Below are 23903 nucleotides of genomic sequence, written 5' to 3' on the forward strand. Positions count from 1 at the left end.
AAACCAAAAGAAACAGTTGAGTCAACTGAACCTACTGATAGCAGGTGTCATATTTGATCTGCGAGGTAATTATGGCTGTGTGACATCATCCATGTGCAAATAGAACAGAACTCCCCCCCTGCTCAGCTACTCCCTCAGGCAGGCCAATCTGCAGCGTAGCCAGAGGATTAGGTTAAGTTTAAAGGTGTCATAGAACGAAGTCTTTTGTGATGGCACTGTTATATAAAACATTCTCAGACTTCTTGCTGCATCAATTTAGGGTAAAACTGCAAGCTTTCAACAATTACCTCCAACATCTTCATCAGGAGCAATGTCAGCATCTGCGCTGGTGCTGTCACCACCCCTGTAGAAGTGTGAACATTGCAATGAATATCTCTGCCTCTTCTCTACACAGAGAGCTAACTTCCATGCACCACTAAAATAGTATCTGCTGTCATGGTTGAAGTTGTTCTCACACATTCTTATTTCTGCAGCCTCTTTAATTTCAGAATCCCAGTATGAAGGAACATGGGACAAAACTTTTCTTTCATCAAAGAATATTTTCTGTTTGTTTGTACAGCTATGTTCAGCAATTGCAGATTCTCCAAATCTCGATTTTTAATATGCCACTGATTTTCTACATAGCAGTCAGAAATAGTACAGATGGACTGACTGATGTAATTGCTACTCCACTCAAAAGAGATGTTATAAATCTCAGCAATCCTGAGCCACGACTGTCCGTAACGAGGTGTAGTATCCCCTTTATATTGTTAGGAGATCCAAAAATAAGTCTTATATCTCATCTGCCCAGGAGTCTGCCTACGCTGCTGGATATCGTGCTGCAAAAAGGAAGGAATAAAATCAGTGGCTCATTATGTGAATGTTCAAATTTTCACATTTCTTTTACTTTGAGAAAGCTGACTTCATATCATGTGAGTCATAGTATAGCTAGTCTCTCGGACAGTATGAAAGTTTGGTTTTCAGTTGGGGAAGTCTGTGGAAGTGGAGTCAGGAAAATAATTATAATTTTGTTACAGCTTCTATTTTAAGTATATTAGATTTTAATGCATGGCTCATGTTGACCATTAACGTTACAAGTCAAAGCTGACACTTTGTAAAACCAGATACAATACTTCCCACTCAACTAAGCAGGCTACCAACATTTTACAACAAAGCTAGCCAGGATAGAACATCCATTCCTCTTACTAACAAGTAAGCCTATGAATTGCTGTTCAAAACTAGCAGTTAACACGAATCAGTGTGACACACTTCTTCTGTTGTAAAGACTCCTACGTGACTCCTACATCCTACGTGGCCAAAACAACAGTATTTCATTACTTTGGTTGAAACACAATCACAGCCCAAAGTGTTGCTACTATTCAGTGAGTTACATCCTCATTCACAGTTCAGTTGGGGCAGCTGATGTCTGCTAGTGGTATATGCCAGATCTGCAGAATAAATCTAACATACCTGCTTAGACTGGTAAAATTTTTTGCTGTTAGGAAAGAGTCACTTAATTTCACAGCTAATGACATTACTCGAACATCTGACTGGCAACGGCTGTCGTCAGGGAACTGAGTACATTTGCCTTAGTCCATTTTTTTGTTTGTTTTGTGCTTAATGATAATCTAAACCGCTTTGGCTTGGTTCTTGGAATTTTATATTTTTCATACGTAGTGCATGGATTTTATCTTTGGATGACATGGTAAAGAATTCAGCAATATTGCTTGGACGGAATTGGTAAACATCTTTATTAGAGTTAGTCCTCTGTGTTCAATAATGCTCTTTCTTCTTGGCAAGGATACTTGGAAAACCAAATGTCATTGCCCTTTCTACTGGCTTTCACTGTAATTACCTCTGACTACTTGCAAAGAAAAATGGGATTCCTACTGTTGTAAAAATATTTCTTAAAATAATTAAATACCTCGTTTACTATGTGTCCATGGTAACCTTTCTCCCACTGTTTGTCCAGTACATTCTCACTGAATGATTTTACTGAATGAACATTTAAGACTCTTTGAAACTGTACTTCTTATCAATAACCTGGCTGATGTGGATGCTTTGTTGATGTCAGCCAACCATCATGGTCAGGAAAGCCATTTATTATGGAGGAGACTTCTTTCCATTGAAAGACTGTTGGATTTAGAAATAAATTACAAATCAGTGTGCATTAACTGCTGTTGGGGTTGGAAACGTTACTGCGGAGAGCAAACTAAAGTTGATCATGAACGCCCCAAAGTGCCCTCTTATCAGTAGCATCCCAGTTGAAATCAATACTGTATTCATCACATTCAATGACTCTCCATTTGTTTCTATTAAATCTTAAACGTTTTTTAAGTTAACCTTGCACATTAAGCGGTGTATGCCTTCAGACCTACACTGATCAGCAAGAACATTATGACCACCGCCTTACTACCGACATAAACCCATCCAGCAACAGCAGCGTCACCTGGCAACAAATGACTGTTAGTCAGACATATGGTTGGTTGGTTAGTTTAAAGGCGGGAGAAGGACCCAAACTACGAGGTCATCGGTCCCTTGTTCATAATACAACAACGTCTCAAGTGTGAGAATAAAACGGACGAAACGTATAACACAAAACGGAAAGAACGAAGGGAAGGCAACGAACACTAAAAGGAACAAAAGAAGACAAGAAAATACAGAGAGACGCTAGAAACAGAAGAGAGTAAAACATGAAAGCAGATTACAGTGGCTGGCCTACCACAAGAATAAAAAGGGAAGCCAGCCACTCTTCAACACATTAAAACCTCCACCCCAAAAGCACTAGGGTGGAGGATACAGAGGGACAAAGGACATGCGCTAAAACCTACATAGAAATATAAAACCCAATCTCACAGATAAAACATAAAACTAAAGCTGCTGTGGAGGCATTGTCACCCAACACCGAAGGCAGGGTGCTGGGAAAGTTAAAAATCTGCCGCAGAGTGGCTAAAAGTGGGCAGTCCAGCAAGAGGTGGATGACTGTCATTTGGGAGCCACACCGACACTGAGGTGGGTCCTTGCGACAGAGTAGGTAACCGTGCGTTAGCCATGTGAAGCCAATGCGGAGCCGGCAGAGGACAACTGATTCCCTGCGAGAGGCCTGGATGGAAGACTTCCACACATTCATAGTCTCCTTAATGACACGCAGTTTGTTGTGCGTGCTGTTATGCCATTCCAGCTCCCAAAGCCAGAAAACCCTGTGGTGTAAGACAGAACACAGGTCAGCTTCAGAGATGCCTATCTCCAGAAGCAGTTTCTGCGTCATCTGTTTGGCCAGCCTGTCGGCAAGTTCGTTGTCGGGGATTCGGACGTGTCCTGGTGTCCACACAAACACCACGGAACGGCGGGACTGTACCAGGGCATAGATGGACTCCTGAATGGACACTACCAGAGGGTGGCGAGGGTAGCATTGGTCGATAGCTTGTAGGCTGCTCAATGAATCAGTACACAGGAGAAATGACTCGCCAGAGCATGAGTGGATGTACTCAAGAGCACGAGACATGGCCGCCAACTCTGCAGTGAAAACACTGCAGTCAACTGTCAAGGAGTGTTGCTCAATATGTCCTCCATGAACATATTCGAAGCCTACGTGACCATCACCCATTGAGCTGTCGGTGTAAACTACTTCAGAGCCCCGGAACACGTCAAGAATCGAGAGGAAGTGACAGCAGAGAGCGGCAGGGTTAACGGAGTCCTTAGGGCCATGCAAAAGGTCCAGACGAAGCTGCGGCTGAAGCGCACATCATGGAGGCGTACATGAACAGACGGTAAGTAGAGACGGTAAAGGGAAGGACTCCAGTTCGGAGAGAAGGGACAGCACACGAACAGCAATTGTTAGCTCCAATCTGGGCCACCACTGCAGGAGATGGACTGCCGCAGGCAGGAAAAGGAGACGGTAATTCGGATGCTCAGGGGAAATATGAATGTGTGCTGCATAACTGGCAAGCAATTGTGTATGTCTGATCTGCAGTGGAGGGACACCAGCCTCCACCAGTACTCTGGTCACTGGACTCGTCCTAAAAGCTCCTGTCGCTAATCGAATCTCACAGTGGTGCACAGGGTCGAGTAAATGCAATGCTGAGGGCGCTGTCAAACCATAAACCACACTCCCATAGTCAATTCAGGATTGGACAAGGGCAGCAGTGTACAGCAATCTGCACCCCAATTGGTGTTGCTAAAGCAATGGAGGGCATTGAAGTTCTGCCAGCACTTCTGCTTAAGCTGATGAAGATAAGGGAGCAAAGTCAATCGAGCATCAAAAACCAGGCCTAGGAATTGATATGCCTCACTACAGTGAGTGGATCGTCATTAAGGTAAAGTGTGGGTTCCGGATGAACGGTATGACACCGACAGAAGTGCGTGAAACACGACTTTGTGGCTGAAAACTGGAAGCCGTGAGCTAGAGCCCATGACTGTGCCTCGTGGATGGCTCCCTGGAGGTGCCGCTCAGCAACAACAGTACTGGAGCAGCAGTACGAAATGCAGAAGTCGTCTGCATACAGAGAAGGTGAGACGGAGGGCCTGACAGATGCTGCTAGACTGTTACTGGTCACTAAAAATAGAGAAACACTCAATACAGAGCCCTGCAGGACTCCATTCTCCAGGATATGAATGGAACTATGGGAGTCACCAACTTGGACAATGAAAGTACGGAGCGACAGGAAGTTTTGGATAAAAATCAGGAGTGGTCCCCGGAGACCCCACTCATACAATGTGGCAAGGATATGATGTTGCCAAGTCGTGTCATATGCTTTACGTAAGAGAAAAAAGATGGCAATCAGGTGTTGCCATCTGGAAAAGGCTGTTCGGATGGCAGACTCGATGGACACAAGATGATCAGTAGTAGAGCGACCCCGGCATGGAGCCAGCAAGCCACGTGACTCCAGGACCCAACCCAACCGCAGACATACCTTACGTTCCAGCAGCTTACAAACAACGTTCGTGAGGCTGATGGGCCGATAGCTATCCACATCAAGTGGGTTTTTACCGGGTTTGAGCATCGGAATGATGGTGCTCTCCCGCCACTGTGATGGAAAGATGCAATCACACCAGATCCGGTTGAAGATGATGAGAAGATGTCACTTGTAGTCAGATGAGAGATGTTTAATCATCTGGCTGTGGATATGATCAGGCCCAGTAGCTCTGTCGGGGCAATGTGCAAGGACACTGAGGAGCTCCCACTCTTGTAAATGGGGCATATTAGGATTCACTGCAGCATGTAGTGAATGAGAGGACATTCCCTGCCAGCCGCCGTTTGAGTATGCGAAAGGCTGGGGGGTAATTCTCTAAAGCAGAGGCTCGAGCAAAGTGCTCAGCAATCGCGTTTGCATCGGTACATAGCTCGCCATTTATGGTAACACCGCGGACAGCTGTTGAGGCCTGGTACCTAAAAAGACGTTTGATCTTTGCCCAGACTTGGGAAGGTGACGTGTGGCACCCAATGGTGGAGACATATCTCTCCCAACACTCCATCTTCATTGTTTTAATAAGGTAGTGAACACAGGCAGGGAGCCGTTTAAAGGCTATGAGGTGCTCCAGGGAAGGGTGCCGCTTATGCCGCTTTAAAGCTCACCGATGCTCCTTAATTGCTTCAGCGACTTCTGGCGACCACCAAGTGACTGCCTTGCGCCTCTGGCATCCTAAAGAGTGAGGGATTGCGTTTTCTGCCGCAGAAACAATTGTGCTTGTCACCTGCTCAACCATCACATCGATGTTACCATGTGGGAGAGATTCAGTGGTGACACCAGAGGTGAAAGTTCCCCAGTCCGCCTTGTTCAAAGCCCATCTGAGAAAGCGTCCATGTGCCTGACGCTGGGGCAGTGACAGGAAGATGGGGAAGTGGTCACTACCACAGAGGTCGTCGTGTGCTCTCCAGTGGATAGATGGGAGAAGTCCTGGGCTGCAAATTGATAAATCAATGACCGAGTAACTATTCGTGTGTAGAGTGGGGAAGGCGCGTGATCTGAGTTTGACTGAGGCCACATTGTGAGGGCCTGGAGGCTCAGTACGAACATTTCGCAAACTGTACGACTTGTCGGATGTTTGAGCAGTGCTGTGGCAAGTGTCTTCAATATGTGGTGAAACCAAGGTTACACCACGTCCAACCGTTGAAGGCAGGGCAGACTCATAAAACAGGACAGGTCGCAAATTGTGGTGGAAATAACATCAGACTTTAATGCTGGGCAGTGTACATAAGTATCTGAACACACAGTGCACCAAACACCCCTAACCATGGGCTTCCAAAGCTGACGATCCATACATGCGCCAATGTTAACACCATGACATCAGCAACTATTACTGCAAAAGACATGGGGCCATCGGCACTGGACACTGATGCAGTGGCAGAGCACTGCATGGTCTGATGAATCCCGATACCTTATTCATCATGGCGATAGGAGAGTACGAATTCTTCACCTTCTAGGGGAACAACTCCTTGATACCTGTACTGCGGGGTAGAGAGAGGCCAGCGGCAACTCCATTTTGCTCTGGGGAATATTCATATGGGCATCCATGGGTCCAGCAGAGCTTGTGTAAGACACCATGATGGCCAAAGAGACTGGTTGCAGAACATGTGTAACCCTTCACGACTATCATGTTTCCCAATGGCAGTGGCATTTTTCCACAACATAATGGGCCATGTCACATGGCCGTAAGTGTGATGGAGCAGTTCAAGGAACACAGTGGTGAGATCCAACTGATGTGCTGGCCCCCAATTTGGCAGATCTGAAGCTTATCGAACATGTCTGTGATGTGATTGAACATGGCTTCAGAAACCCATTGCCCCCTCCTGGAATTTATAGAAATTAGGTGTGTGTAGATGTGATGCCAACTCCCTCCAGAGACCTCATGCCTTCCGTACCATTACAGATTGCCAATATTATCCATGCCCAAGGCTATTAGATAGGTGGCTATATTCTGGCTGATAAGTATATAGCACATTATAGTGTAAAAAAGATGAGAACCAAATAAATTGGCCTCAAAATCTATCTGGCAGACGGAAACTTTTGGTTGAGACTTGAACTCAGGACCTTTACATTTTGTGGGCAAGTGCTCTACCGATTGAGCTACTCAAACATGACTCATGGCCCATCCTCACAGTTTTATTTTTGCCAGTACCTTACCTCCTTCATTCCAAACTGCTAGTTTTACAGGACAACTTCTGTGAAGTTTGGAGGGTAGGAGATGAGGTGCTGGTGGAAATAAAGCTGTGAAGATGTGTTGTGAGTCGTGCTTGGGTAGCTCAGTCAGTAGAGCACTTGCCTGTGAAAGACAAGGGGCCCAAGTTCGAGTCTCCATCTGGCACACAGTTTTAACTTACCATTAAGTTTCATGTCAGTGCACACTGCACTGTAGAGTGAAAAAGTCATTCTGGAAATAGACCCCAAACTGAAAAAGAATTAGTGTACCCAGCATAGCTTTCTTTTTGGTAAAATACTGGCTTTTAAAATTCTGTGTTATCTTCTTGACCAAATTTTTATTCTGAAGCCATTAATGGACCAAAAACCACTTAAAATTTTGAATTCACAAAACCTCCAAGAATAGATTACTAAAATCCCATAAGTTATGGTCGCCAAAGGATTTGATGTTCTACTTTTAACATGCTTGTGTCTCAGAGGGTTCAAGATCATTCACAAACAGCACTTTTGCCTCTTCTTCTTTGGTTCTGGAATATCTAGATTGTCAGATTCTTCCTCAGAATCCTGTCATTGAGCAGAGGTTCTGGTTCAGGTTTTAGTTCCAATTTAGGACACAAAGTCTTTTATTCCTCTTTGCAGTAGGTCCTGAAGTTTTTAAAAAGGTAATCCCTGCTGAAATTACAGCACCAGAAAAACCCTCACACATCCAGTTTATTTGGGAAAGATGTGGCGCACAAATTCATTTCCATCTATGTCCATTTTGCAATGTACGCTACCTTTGTTGCTTACATTCAATTCGAAGTTGATATATTTGGTTATCTGAGGTTCTATGTTAACATTACTATTCTTAGAGGCATTTAGCAAGACACCTTTTTCATTTTTAGCTGCAACAGCAGAGTTAACATGTGCTGTAGGTGTAGGTTTTAGTTGCTACAGTAACATCAGCTGTCAAGTGGTATTTTAGGAGTGCCACTGCAAAATGGTAACACCTGAAGGATTCATAAAAACGGACGAGTTTTGCACTATTGTATTAAACAAACATTCCTCTTTTACGCAAAGCTACTCTGAGCTCCTTAAATTGCCTATAAAATTCAGGAGATACTATTTGTGAGACATTGATTATGCACCTGCAATATTTGGAGAGAGAGAGAGAAAGAGAGAGAGAGAGAGAGAGAGAGAGAGAGAGAGAGAGAGAGAGAGAGAGAGAGAGGAGGGGGGGGGGGGGGGGGTTGGTTGGTTGGTTGGTTGGTTTGGGGGATTAAAGGGACCAGACTGCTACGGTCATCGGTCCCTTTGTCCAAGTACTAAAAAAACACCCACAGAGAATAAAAAAAACGAGTAACAGAACAGAGCACAGACGACACTGAACAAGAGAAACTGAGACAAAGACCAGACAAAACGAACTAAAAGCACACAGAGTGGGACGGTGGTTGGCCGACCAGAGAAATAAAAAAGGAAAAGCCAACCACGTTAAACACATTAAAAAATCAGTTTAAAACCGGAGGCCGGGGCTCTCTTGTTCATTTTGTTTTGTTTTGGTTTAGGAGGTGCAAAAACAAAATGGGCATACGCCTCTATGTTTGAACCTTAGAACACTAATACAAACATGACTAAATGGTAAGCCCAATCGATAGAAGGAAAGAGAGCTAAGAACCAGGACTTCCTCTTGGAGAAAGGTCCATTCGCCAATTGCTATGATGGATAAAAAGCAAAACGCAATCGACAGCCTGCATGTCATTCGCTAATGGAGTCAATAACTCAGGTGGCAAACATAAATTAGAATGTAAGTGGTTAGAACCACCACTTAACAAATGGCAGTGGCTAAAACAAGACAGCCCATTATGCAACCTGGCTAAAATGATCTGCTCGTGGTGAGAGGGCTGAGAGCAGTTCAACCAAGCCACTGGGAGAGGTTTCATTCTGGGGAGCTTGTTCTCGTGAAGGGAAGACCAGTAGTGGTGCCGAAGTGACACCACCACTAAGGGATGGACTGTGTACACCACAAAGAGACTCCAAAGGGCACTGTGAGAATCGGAGCAGGTGACACAATTGAAAAGCCTGTGTTGCTGGATGTACTGCATGACCTGATACAGAGCAAAAAGCTCTGCTGTAAATACTGAGCAGTGTTCCAGAAGCAGATACCGAAAATCGTTGGTGCCAATGATGAAGGCACACCTAACAACGGTCAGTTCGAGAGTCATCAGTGTACACAAAGGTACTATCGCTACATTACGTTCAGTGTGAAGATCGAGAAACTTACAGCAATATTTCAAACCTGGAGTAATTTCCTTAGGAAGCAAATAGAATCCAAGATGAACACAGGCCACTGCACGAATCCAAGGTGAAGCTTCACAAGCATTGGGGAAGTGGCAGGTAGTGCAAAGTTAAGCCACTGGAGCAATAGCTGAAAGCGAATTCCTGGAGGTGACAGGGAAGAGGGACACGTCCCATACTGGCAGTCAAAGGATAGAAACTTTCAACTAAACTAGTGCAAAAGGTACCAGTGGCCAAAAGGATTCCACAATGGTCGATTGTATTTAGATGGCATAAGAAGGATGGACATGCAGATGCATAAATAAAACACCCATAGTCTAGTTTTGAATGGACAAGGAAGCGGTACAAACACAGGAGGGCGGTCTGATCCGCTCCCCAGGAAGTACCACTTAGGACACACAGGACACTGAGGGACTGGGTGCAGCAGGTGGCCATGTAAGGCATGTGGGAGGACCAGGAAAGTCTTCTATCAAGCACGAGCCCCAGGAAATTCGTAGTTTCAGTGAACGGAAGAGCAAAGGCTCAAGATGTAAATACAGTGAAAGAAACCCATTGCATCACCAGAAATTCATACAAATGGTTTCGTCAATGGGAAAGCAAAAGCCATTGTAGTTGCTCCATGAGTAAAGATGATTGAGACATCGCTGAAGATGCCGACACGGACACAAGTCCGTCAATGATCGAAAAGTCGTCAATAAAAAGGGAACCAGAGAGCCACAGCAGGAGACAGGGTGTAATAGGGTTAATAGCAATAGCAAAGAGGACAACACTCCACAAATTGTGTCGCAGCAGGGCTCAGTCCACCAAGGAGCGGGACATAGCGCGGCAAAGGTGAAGTACAAGGAATGGAACATTATGCAGCAATAAGGCTAGTGTCTGTAAGGCATTCTGCCTGGTTGGCACAATTGGGGGGAATATTGTTCATCAAAGGTCGCCAGGGAGCAGTAAAGCCTCCAGTCGGCCTTAGAAAGCTGCCAATTGGGTTTACATGTAGGTGGGGTTGGAGTCCACAAATAGACAGCACACAGGTAATGGTCGCGCTCACGTTAGAGACAGCGGGCCACTCAAGATGTCGGGCAAGCTGAGCAGTGCAGAATGAGAGATCAAAATGGGAATAGGTGTGCGTGGAGTCTGAAAGGAACATCGGTGCTCCAGTGTTACGGCAGACGAGGTTGAGTTGATTGAGAAGGTCAGCCAACCTCTCAGACAGGTTCTTGAAGAGCCCCAAAGAGGATGGTGCGCATTAAAGTCACCGAGCAGCAAAAAAGGGAAGGGAGTTGACCAATAAGCTGGAGGAAGTCTGCCCTGGTGACACTTAATGATGGAGGGATGTAGACATTACAAACAGAAAAGGTGAAGTGAGAAAGAAAAATGCACACTGTAACAGCTTGCAGCGGTGTTCAGTGAGATGGTTTAACTATAAACGTCATCCTGGATGAGCAGCATGACTTCCGCATGAGATGGAATGCCGTCCTTGGGGGAGAAGGTCAATGCAGAGCAGAAAGAACTGTGAAAGATCAAAGCAGTCGTGAGGATGCAATTTTGTTTCCAGGAGGCAGAAAACAAGTGGATGCTGTGAAGCCAAGAGCAGCCATTATTACTCCAATACATTCAATGAATTCACACTTGCGAATGACAACTATCATCTGTAGAATGGAATGACAACAATGAAAATCTGTGCCGGGCCGACACTCAAACCCAGATTTCCCACTTATCACGAGCGGTAGCCTTACCATTTGGCTATTCGTGCACAACTCATGGCCAGATAAAAATTTACATGTAGTCAACCATGCGTCTGCAACTCGTACTTGTAAATCCATTATGAACATTCCCTTACAGGTCATAAGCTGTAGTCCACAGTTGCTTGTCTGGTACTGGCAGAAAAAAAAAACAATATTGCAGTGCGCCTGCGCTATCCTGATTACGATGGAAACTTCTTTTGGACATGTATGCATGTGCGGCAACGACAGCCGTTATTAAATACATTACATGAATTCACATTTGTGAATAAGGACAACTATCAGCTGCGGAATGGAATGACGACAATGAAAATCTCTTTGTTTAGTTTTAGAGTGCAAATACAACTAGCGTCATACGCATCCTTGTCAAAACTATAGAACATGAAGATAAAGAGAGGAGTTAGAAAATAACTACACGTTAATCCCAATCAACAGAAGAGAAGACAGCTAAAAACAGTGACGTGGAGAAATGTCTATCAAATATGCCACAGAGAAACAGAGGTCCTGAACTAAACTTAAATGTCCTTCACCATATTGCTACAATGGATAAAATGTAAATCCGGTCAACAGCCCGTGCATCATTTGCTAAAAAAGTCGATAACTCAGACGGCACCAATAACTTAGATGGCAAACACACAAAAGAACATAAGTTTAAAAAGGGCATTCCATCAGGAAATGGCGGACTTGCTTTCCCCAATTTGAAAAACATGGCCAGTCTGGGATTTCCGTAGAAAACCACTCATGACATGGGTGGACAAAGTGAGGAGATGGTCAACTGCAGAATGGAGTGCTTGAAATCCACACTGTGCACTGGTTAGTAAATTGCATGGCTTGAGTCACCATACCAGCCGTGCATGAATCATACATTCCATCATGTCGCAAATACAGCTGGTGAGAGAAATGGGGTGGTAACTGGAAGGAAGATTCCGCACTGGCTGTATGAATGAATTTTATTAAATCTGTGAGCGGTTTTGCACCACTTATCGGTGCATCCTCAGGCAATATACGCTAATTATAACATAGTAATGTTGAACATTGCCCTGTAGCCAATGTTACTATGTTATAAATAGCGTATATTGGCCGAGGATGCACTGATAAGTGGTGCAAAACCAGTCGCAGATTTAATAAAAATCATTCATACAGCCAGTGCGGAATTTTCTTTGAAAAAATGTTGAAGTTTGGCTGTGGTTGCCCGCCCTATAAACAACATGGAAGGAAGTTGTTTGTCCTTACTGAGCTTACGTATGGGTATTACAGTGGCTTCATGCCAGTGTCTGGGAAAAGCGCCCTCTTCCCAGATGCAGTTGTAAATATGAAGCAGAAAGTGCTTGCTTGCAAGAGAAAGGTGCTGCAACATCTGAATGTGGACATCGTCTGGCCCCGGGGCAAAGGATCAGGATGAACTGAGAGTATGACCTAGTTCCCTCATAGTAAAGATGGCATAGTAGCACTCACAATTCTTAGAATAGAAGAGTATCGCCCTAGCCTCCTCCGTTCATTTCCAAAGGAGGAAGGTAGTGTGATAGTGGAAGTAGCTCGAAATCTCCGCAAAATATCAGCCCAAGGTGTTGGAGATAACAAGAGGGTCCACTGTGACTCCACTGTCAGGACAGAAATTTGGGGAATAGACCTTGGTACCAGAGAGCTGTCGGAGGTTGGCCCACACAACGGAAGAGAGAGTGTAACTATTAAAGGACTAAAGAATTAAATTCAGCTAGCTTTTTTGCTAGCCCGAAGAATGCAACAACACTCAGCACACAAGTGTTTATAATGAATGCAGTTTGCCATCATACGATTATGTTTGAGAAGGTGGAAAGCACATCTCTGCATGTGAATTGCACCGCCAAGGGACTGGGCCACAGCATGGTAAAGAGGAAGTGCGTGGAATGGAACGTTCTGCAGTGATAAGGGTAACATTTGTAAGATATTCTCCCTGGTCATCAGGGAGGAGTAAAGCCTCGAATCGGCTTTAGTATGCTGCCATTTGGCAGTTTTCATGTAAGTGGGGTAGGAGTCAGCAAATTGATAGACATGGGAAAGGGTCGCTCCAGTTTGTGTTAGAGAGAACAGACCACTCAAGACAATGGGCAGGCTGGGCAGTGCAGAAGGATAGGTCCAAATGGAAACAGGTGTGTGCGTGGAGTCTGAAAGGAACTAGGGTGCTCCTAGGAAGTCTGTCCTAGTGACATCGAATGATGGAGGGATGTACACAATACAAAGTGAAAAGATGAAGTGAGGAAGTAACAGGCGACTTGCAACAGCTTGAAGACGGGTAGGCAACAGCTTGAAGACGGGTAGTTTGGGAGATGGGTTGAATATGAACATCATCCCGTTTGAGCAGCACGACTCCCATGAGATGGAATGCCGTCCTCAGGGGAGGGGGGAGGGGGGGGGTCAAAACGGACCAGGAAGAAATGCAAGAGCTAAAAGCAGCTGTTAGGACACAATTTTGTTTACTGCAGGCAGAGAGCAAGTGGCTGCTGAGGTTCTAAGAACCGCTGTTAATCCTATTTGTTCAATCAAAGGCCATGAACATTACATTCAGGGAGAATCATATTGAGGAAAGGGGAGGAGGGAAAAAAAGTAGAGGTGTCACCTCGGCGACTGCCGAGTGCCAGCCTTCAAATACTCACTACTACAGGGTGCAGGACTGGAAGATCCTACTCCATGAGATCTAGAGAGGCATCAGCAGCCTCCCTCTTTGATCTGCCGAGTCGAGGGCAGAAAAAATGATTGGCGATGTGCACCAGCAACATGGTTGTCAGTCGAGCGAGGATATCACGTGGTGACACCATCCAAGAGTACCTCTGAGGCAGCGAAGGACAAGACCAGCTGCCACTGTTTGACTTCTTGGAGCCTTTCTGGTTGCAGAGAAAGATTCAGATGTTTGTTGGCCGGAGGAGCATAAAATGTCTTCAAGGATGCATTCCTCCTGACCTTTCTGCCTGTCAGTTGTGCAGCAGATGATTTCGCCGCTGGAGGCAAGGACTTGAAGGCTTGTTGCACAGCTGGAGGAGGAGATGGGGATACTACCATGACATTGGGAGATTTGATAACTGTAGTACTGAATTTGAAGTCACAAGTCTGTGTGGCCACATCCTTCATGGAGCGAGGTGTAGCACGAACGGTATTGTTAAGTGGCAAATGGTATAACCCAATGCTTTCGACTAGGCAACAACTTGCGAGCGACAGGATAAGGTACTTTCCCTTCACCGGTGTCCCCTGGATGTCCTGTTCATTGAGATAAACAGAATATCATAGGAATGAGGCACCATGGTTGCCACTGCAATTAATGCGTGTGGTAGAAGGATGCAGGCAATCGTCCTTGTGAGCATCCCTACTGCAAGTAACACAACTGGCCATGTTTCAACAAAACATTCGAGTGTGGCTGAACCAACGACACAGGTAGCAACGCAATGGGTTCGGAATGTATGGTCAGGCTGTGATAACTTCAATGCCTGCTTTGACCTTGGACTGAAGCATCACTCTATCAAAAGTGAAAAAAAGAGTGTGTGTGGGCACTAAGGAGACATCTACCTTTTTCATCACCCAATGGATTGCAATGACATCTTCATCAATGAGATATGTTTATTTCTGCCTTGGTCAGACCATCGAGCAGCCTAGCATACATAACACCACGGGAACAATTCAGAGTCCTATGGGCCTCGACACAAACAGAGTAGACATATAGAAGGGATGCGGCAATCAGTTGTTGTGCTCGAGAATCAGAAGTAATTTCCAAAAGCAATGTGCCATTGCATAAACAAAAGCAGGATTTCACAGGGCCAGCAATTGCATCAACACCTTTCTGGATAAGAAATTGATTTACAGTTGCAAAAGACTGACAATCTTCAGTACATGAAACCACAAGGAACCATGATGCATCTGGGAGGGTCTTTGAATCGGGAGCTTCTTTCCGTTTGTGTTTCGTAGACGTTGACTGAGAAGATGTTGACTGGCTCATTGCAAGAAAATCCCCATGACTGCCAGCATCTCTGATGGTGTGCTCCTTCCAACTAGGAGGGAGAGGGGGGCAGGGTGGGGGGGCCTCAGAGGGGGGCTCACTCGCCATAGGTGATTGTTCACACCCCACGTCACACCCTCCATTGTTCACACCCCACGTCACACCCTCCTGAACACCTAACAGAGGAACCAATCGGCAATTTGGGAAAGTAGCAGCTCAGGCAATCACCCCTCCCTGTGCCTGGCCTGTACCAGGGGTACATGCAAACCCCACCTGTTGACCTGAGACTGGGAATTACGCTTTACCCAGTCACCTTTTATGCATCAGACGCATGGGCCAGCCTTCAGGAGGACACAGGGAGGAAGAAGAAAAAAGGAACCTCAAATCTGAAGTGAAGGAAGGGCAGGAGAAGGTGAACGAAGAAAGAAAAAGAAACAAAAACCAGTGAAGAGTATTCTGATACTGATTACCGAAAATGTAGAACAAATTTCCAAAAACGGCCCAGACATGTTCCCCAAGAGATGGGAAAAAGAACAACTAGAGAACTGAAATGCAGCACAGAAGGGAAAAGATGCTGCAAAGGTTGGGGCCCCATGGTAGCCAAGCACAAACACACCAATGAATGGCAAGGCCTCTGGAGGAATGAAAATCTGTGCCGGACCGGGACTCAAACCTGGATTTCCCGCTTATCCTGCATGTAAACATGTGGTTGACGACATAGGGAAGTTTGGGTCTGGCTGTGAGTCATGCACAGATAGCCAAATGGTAAGGCTGCTCGTGATAAACAGGAAATCCGGGTTCGAACATTGGTCCGGCACAGATTTTCATTGTCGTCATTTCATTCTACAGATGATGATTCATTTAATGTATTTTATAATGGCTCTAGTCACAAAAGTGCCTGTTCCTTTGGTCAAGCATGCACATCCAAAGGAACTTTTCATCATAATCAGAGTAAAACAGGCACTGCAATACCATATTTGTAATTCCTCCTTGTTGAATCTAATGCTGCAGATGTTCCATTGGAGTCACAACGGGGAAAGGGAAGGAGGGAAAAAATGAAAGGGTTTCACCTCAGCGGTTGCCGTGTGCGAGCCTTCAAAGAATCACTGCTACAGGGCACATAGGCTGGAGGATCCTGTTGCATGAGATCTGCAGAGGCGATAGCAGTCTCTCTGGGTCAGCCTGTGGATTCTAGGGATGAAAAACTTAACGGTGTACACCGGCAAAATGGAGGTCAGCCAGGTGAGGGTATAACATAGCGAGACCATTGAAGAGGCTCTCCAAGTCTGTGAAGGAGAAGATCATTTGTCTTTGCTTGATTTCTTGGAGCCTTTGTGATTGGCAGATGAAGCCTCAAATGTTTGTTAGTTGCAGGGACGTAAGAAGTCTTTGCGAGAGTATTCCTACTGTCCTTTTCAGCCTGCCGGTTGTGTACCAGGAGATTTCACCATCAGAGGTGAAGATTTGGTGGTCTGTTGCACAGCTGGAGGAGAAGAAGATTGGGTGACTTTATAACAGTACTGAATTTGAGGTCACAAGTCTGTGCGGCCATGTCCTTCATGGACTGAGGCATAGCACAAGTGGTTCTGTAAACACCAGATGGTAAAACGCAAGACTTTCAACCAGCCAATAACTTACGAGCAACAAGGTAAGGTACTTTCCCTTCACCCGGATCAGTCAGTGGCCATATGTGCATCTTCGCTTGCTTGTCAGAAATTGGCTCATGAACAACACTGAACTGTGACATTTTGCAAATGCAATCCAAGAGCAATGACAAGGAAGACTGTGTGAAGTGAAGCTACTTCACGATAATGCACACCCACATTCTGCTAAACTAACAAAAAACATTATACAAGAGTTCGGTTGGGAAGTCATTCTGCAGTCCCTTATTCATCTGATGTTGCACCCTCGAATTTTTGCGCTTTCCACACACTATCAAACAACCTTCAAGGAACTTCCCTTCCGAATGAAAATGCACTCCAATCATGGCTTAACAAGCTCTTCACCTCAAAACATCTGATTTCTAGAGTTGTGGAATCGAAAAGTTACCCCAGCATTGGCAGATTGTTGTAAATAATGTAGGAGAACACATATTGATAACTAAAGTCTCTGATTATTGTTATCAAATAATAAAGTTAAAGACAGGCTTACAAAACCCCACAAAACTGCAGGCCTGCAAAAAGAATCTTCTCAGAATGTAAAGTACAATCTTTCCTAGGGTATTGGCAAATCAAACCTGGAATGAAAAATAACACAAAACAACAAAAATGACAAGTTCTCTAAATTCAGAATATTGTTTATTAACTTTTGAGGACATATTTTCAAAAGTCGCCACTACAACACAGCAGCTATGGAAGAGAGATGGATAACTGATAAATACTGGGTTACAACTAAACAGTTCGCTTAAGCTAATATCAGTATTTAAATTTCTCAGTTCTTTACAAAAGTGCTAATTTACACTACTCCACAGTCTCAAGGTTACTATCACAGGTACAAAAAAGATATACAAGAATACACTACCCCAGGAAACTTGCTTGCTGCAAAAAATCAGAATATAATGCAGAAAATAAAATCAAAGCAGTTCAGGAGGTCAGAATACGTCAAACTAGAAAAGGCAGACAAAAGTATAACATACAAATAAAAACTGAAGGTAGTACAATCAAAAATCCTCAGGAATTGGCAAATTTTGTAAATAACTGTTTCTCTGGTAGGCTACTGCAGAGAAGTCACAAGAAAATCTTTCTAAAACACATATAGTACCCACAATGACTTACATAGTAAGCATAATGTTGTTTCCCACAACAGAGCTTGGAGTCAGGAAAGCAATACACCAATTAAAAAATAAAAAGTCAGCAGGCAGAGACAAGGTGCCAGTATCTCCTCTTAAGACACGTATAAACAGCATACAAGCTCCATTAACAAATATAATAAACGAGTCCGGAAATACGGAAGCGTCCGATCCCGCCCGTCTGCTTTGACCCATGACATCACAGATATGGCGGAAAGACCATAAACCACGATTCCAATATGGCGCGTATAAAGTCGGTACATACACATTATGAGGACGAAAATACATCGAAAAACAAACACACACACTTTCCACAAAAAGTCCAATGACTCTAACGGGAAATGGGGTGTTTTTGGGTGGGGGCAAACTAAATATAAACAAATTTAGACACCCACCCCCATACAAAACCACACAAAACGACGAAAAAAAAACGACATCACAAACTCCCCAAATACCACTAAACACAATATCATCTGGAATCGGACACTTCCCTTGAACTAAATAGCTCAACAGCAGCTCCCGATCCCATAAATTAGGATCAAACACTTCCCTTGACCTATATAGCTCCCAATACCAATATCAACATACACAGCCACACCTTGGGATCAAACACTTCCCTTGACCTGCGCACTCTTAATTTTATGCGTCATATCCATTCCTGAACAACAACAACAACCGATTAATTTTACTAAAATTACCACATGATGTACAGCGAACAACACTAAATTAACCTTCACACAAAATCGTTAACTCACTGAAATGAATTCCACTAGAAACACAGCCGACACTCGAACAATTCTGGATAATGAGCAACAGCAAACTGAGTCCATTACACCACACAAACGAAAACCCTGAACATACCACCAGAGAGCACAACAAACCACAACACGACATCTGCAAACACGCCACACACACAAACCAAACTCCGCGCCGTCATGACGTCACACACGACAACACCCTTACGTCACGGGTCAAAGACGACGCATGGCATCGGACGCTTCTGTCGACCCACGAGTCCTTCGGTGCTGATACTTTTCAAGAATACCTACAGCGTGCACTAGTTGTGCCTCAACTACATAAAGGTCATGCGGAGGGAAACAAAACTACAGGTCCATTTAATTACGGTCTGCGTTCTCGAATATATCTGAATAAATCACGAAAGCACATAAATGAGTTACACAGATAAATACAACTTTCTTAACCAAGCACAGTTTGGTTTCTGAAGTGGGAGAAGAACAATATCGACCATTATAGAGCTCACAAAAGTGGTTCTTGAAGCTATTGAAATGCATGACTTTTACAAGCATATTCTTAGACGTGTCAAGGCTTCTGCCATTGTTCACCATGAAATAGTACTAAATTAGCTAGAAACACTAGGTGAAGAGAAATAGCACATAAATTTTCCAACCTTACCTGGAAAACAGTGCGCAAGAGGTAGAGATAGTTTGTTTGTGTGTGTGTGTGTGTGTGTGTGTGTGTGTGTGTGTGGTGTGTGTGTAAAACTATTGTCAGACAAGAAACAAACACAGTTGTTTCCTGGGATAGTGTATTCTATTCATAATATTTATCAATGATTTTTTAGACCAGGAGAAAATGTTCTCTTTGTTAATGCCAGCAACCTCACAGTCACTGATAAAACACTAGGATTCCCATTAGAGAAAGCGGCACTACGGAAGTGTCCATTTCCAACCATCTGCTTTGACCCATGATGCCAACAGTACGTGGTGCTTCCAGCACACACAAAATGCCGACAATAATGTCACTACATACACACGCCAACAAACACAAACAAACATTAAAATGACACAATAACGTCTCATTCCAAAAATAGAATAAAACTAATGGGGCAACGGCAAAAAATTGAGGGTTTAAGGCAGGGACAAGCTAAATATAAGGGAACACCATACCATCCCAAAACAAATAATACAAAAACATTTATTTACAGCATTCCGCAACACCAACAAAACCACAGGAATCTGACACTTCCTTTCACCTATATACCTCAACTGCAGCTGCCGATACCAAAAATCAACACACCTCAATCGCAGCTATCAATAACAAAAGACCAACACCTATAACAAGGACCCGAATCACTCAAAAACCCAAATATTCCATGTTCACTTCATCAACCAAAACATAATCGACCTGCCATAAATATACAATACACAAAACATTACAATTACTATAGAATAAAACAAAAAACAAAAATTATGTACCAACAAAAGCCTCCGGCAATACAACCTAGATTGGCCACCACACGCACGCACGCATGCACAAGCACCGACAACACCATATATACATGTCCCTGGCCCGAGCTGCCAGAACTCTTGTCAACCTCATGTTGTTGCCACAAACATGACATCTAACATATTCAGCAATAAAACCGAACATCTGCAGAAATTGTGCGAGAGAGATCATATCACCACCCATCTCAGAACATGATGATACACTCATGAACTTCACTGTCAAATCCATATCTAACAAAAAAGAAATTAAGAAAATTACACTTGTCACTCTGCAGCAGAGTGTGCGCTGATATGAAACTACCTGGCAGATTAAAACTGTGTGCTGGACTGAGACTCGAACTCAGGACCTTTGCCTTTCCAGGGCAAGTGCTCAACCCACTGAGCTACCCAAGTACGACTCAAGACCTGTACTCACAGCTTCAATTCCGCCAGTACCTCATCCCCTACCTTCCAAACTTCACAGAAGCTCTTCTGCGAAAGCTGCAGAACTAGCACTCCTGGAAGAAAGGATATTGCAGAGACATGGCTTAGCCACAGCCTGAGGGATGTTTCCCGAATGAGATTTTCACTCTGCAGCAGAGTCTGCGCTGATAAGAAACTTTCTGGCAGATTAAAACTGTGTGCTGAACCGAGATTCGAACTCTGGACCTATACCTTTTGTGGGCAAGGAGACAGGAGATCAGGTACTGGCAGAATTGAAGCTGTGGGCACGGGTTGTGAGTCGTGATTGGGTAGCTCAATTGGCAGAGCACTTGCCTGCAAAAGGCAAAGGTCCCATGTTCGAGTCTCGGTCCGGCACACAGTTTTAATCTGTCAGGAAGTTCCAAAATTACACTTCTTTCCCCCATAACAACAAACTAATCAGACCTAAGAAAAATGCCAAACACGTAAACAAGAAAAACACTAGTAATTTACTGAAAATATTTCCACAACCCACATTCCCCACCAGCTGCCTGAAATCAAAAACCATGTTAGCACAATGACAACCAAAACTCGAATGAACCCAATACCAAACGTTAAACTCAGCACGTCCACATTCACCACCTGAAGGTACCATAAAATACAACAACATGACATCTATAACCACAATCAAATTAAAAACACCTTGCCATAGTGATGTCAAACAACAAAAAATCATTACGTCACAGGTCAAAGCAGACGGGTGTAATCTGACATTTCTGATGACCCAAGAAAGCAAATAAAATGCTCAAGGATATTTATGATTCAGCAGTATGTAATAAATGAACACTGAACATAAAGAAAACAAACAGTGTATGCTTCAGTATAAATAAGGAGAACAATCCTGTCATATTAAGCATAGATGATAAATCTTATGTCAGAAACACCAAGCTTTTAGAGATGAATACTGACTGTCAGTTAACACGGAATGATCCACACAAAAACAGTGGCACAAAGAATGTCATCGGAATGTTATATTCTTAGGATTCTTTCATCAGTTTGTAACAGCCAATCTGTGGCGACATCCTATTCCTAAGTACACCCAATTATTAGCTATGGGATTCTTTTGTGGGGATCAAAGGCACAGAACACGGACACAATTTTTAAACTGAAGAAAAGAACCATAAGAGAAATAACTACAAGCAATAGTCCGGCTCATTGTATCAAAAACTACTGAAACAAATCGCACAAAGGGAGTAGGTTATATCTTCCAATTTATTATGAAAATCAGGGACATTACTACATAGGCTATTTCACTAACAGTTCTACAAATAACCATGCAACAAGAACCAGTTTGGACACTCATATACTTATGATAAGCAAACAGAAAACTCAAAACACTTCCTATCAGGGCATAATACTGTATAATAAATTTCCAAGGAGATGAAAAAGATTATTAAAATAAATGTGTTGAGAGTGATAGCTAAACCACTCTTCATAAGTAGTGCATACTACACAATTAAAAGAGTATTTAGAAAGCTCAGAGGAGTGATATATAGCAAAAGGGGCAACTACAACACCCCGTCACATTACAATACATGATCACAATTTAAAACTTCAAGAAAGTAATGTGGCAAGATCTACAGTGCACAACAGTGATGTTTTGTTATTCTCCTGAACACAGTCCCTGACCCATCATGATTTCAGTTTTTCAAATGTAATGGAAGGAGGACATGTAGATATGTACAGGGCATAGTTGAGTGTTTAAAGGCCTGAAGGCAGTTTTCCGGACCAACTGAAGGGAGTCCAAGGGGTATAGCAGGATGTTCATGATCCACAATTCACCAGCAGATGTCCCTAATGTGTGCAGGTATGCAGTGCAAAAATTACTTCATATAAGTTATATAATGCAAATTGTGTGTAAATCAAACAACATAATACAATAGGGACTAGCTGCAGTTGTTAAGACAATGGGCTCATACTCGGGAGGATGGAATTTCCCTGTCCACTCATCCAGATTTAGGTTTTCTGCAGTTCTCCTAGATCATTTGAGACAAATGCCCTGATGGTTCCTTCACTAAGGACACAGCCAACCCCCTACCCTATCGTTATAAAAACACTCCCAAACATTCTATGTACAAGTATATTTTGAGCTCAAATTTTCTTTTTATTATGTTGACAAACACTATTATCACAGTGGATGAATAGATAAATAAATGAGTCAAGTGATATATCATTAGATGTCAACTAACTGTGCTGGAATCGATGAATAAAACATCTTCACAGAAAATTCATGAACATACACGATTACTTCTAGTACTGGAGACAGAGACAGTTCCTCATGTTACAAGCAATGGCTGAAGATTCGTGCCTAAAAACAGTGTTTATGTGGAATACATCCATCTTTAAAGAATGTAAACCACTGAATGTAAATACACAGCCCTTCATATTATATCATAACAACCAGTTTTTCGCGGTAACTGAAATAATTCTCCACCTCTACGGAAGTTGCAATAAGAAAAACAGAGCGACAACTACTTGTCAATATGAGGTAACAAATATTCATCAGCATTTAGACAAGAGTGACGATTTATAATGACACATTTACTACACCTAAAACGCTCTCGACAAGTTCTTTGTTTACAATCACACAACATCACACGTTATTTCGTAAAACTGATTCAAAAACTACGCTTACTTAAACCGGTCTGTCGCTGGCAAATCAGTGATGGTTGAGTCACATTTCTCATCTTCTAGCTGTAAATTTCACCTCAATACCAAATTACAGCCGTTATTAATTCATCAGTTTACAAACAACCCACACTCTTCGTCAATATGAGCGCGAAACTTACGCGCGAGAAATGCAACCAACCTTATACTATGAAAATTTCACAGATGACAAAGTATTCGATCAAAATTATACATGTTTTTTGTGCTACGAAGCATGAGTAAAATAAAATGAAATCTGACCAGCCAGACAATAAAACCGTTATCTTTATATCTGATGAAAAATATTATTTAAAGGCAAGAAAACATTTTATTAGCTTTGTAATTACATCCTGGATACGAAAAAAACAAAACACATTTACTGTAAGAAAAAAACACACAGAAGTTACGCACAAGCCAAGAATAAAGATATTGACAGCAGAGTCGTGGAGCAGCACATAAATATAGACGTCAAGGAATTTTTTCTTTTCTTTTAACACTTCCTCCAAAAGAAAAAAATCATGAAATTATTGCTTTGTCTCTTGCATGCCAATTTCTGAACATAGAAAATTAAATCGAACTCGTTCAAGAGGTTTCGTCAAAATATCTGCCAACTGATTGTGTCCATCAATGTGTTCCAAGAAAATCTCACCGTTCAGATATCTTTCA

General features: G+C 43.3%; 1 protein-coding gene across 2 annotated transcripts in view; it reads right to left on the bottom strand.

The window, feature by feature from the left end:
• LOC126416181 (protein lethal(2)denticleless) overlaps window positions 1-23383 on the bottom strand; it is a 54858-nt gene extending 31475 nt beyond the window's left edge. The window contains exon 1 of one of the 2 annotated variants that reach the window (XM_050083762.1): window positions 17870-17950. Coding sequence is in view for 1 of the 2 variants with exons in the window: in XM_050083761.1 (XP_049939718.1) it covers window positions 23227-23278 (52 nt within the window). In the remaining variant the exon portion in view is untranslated. Of the gene's footprint in view, window positions 1-17869; window positions 17951-23226 lie in introns of those variants that run through there. The other variant, XM_050083761.1, reaches the window with a different exon arrangement.
• Between the last annotated feature and the right edge of the window lie 520 nt (window positions 23384-23903).

This window comes from Schistocerca serialis, chromosome 8 (genome assembly GCF_023864345.2).
Source record: "Schistocerca serialis cubense isolate TAMUIC-IGC-003099 chromosome 8, iqSchSeri2.2, whole genome shotgun sequence".
In the NCBI taxonomy this organism is placed as follows: domain Eukaryota; kingdom Metazoa; phylum Arthropoda; class Insecta; order Orthoptera; family Acrididae; genus Schistocerca; species Schistocerca serialis.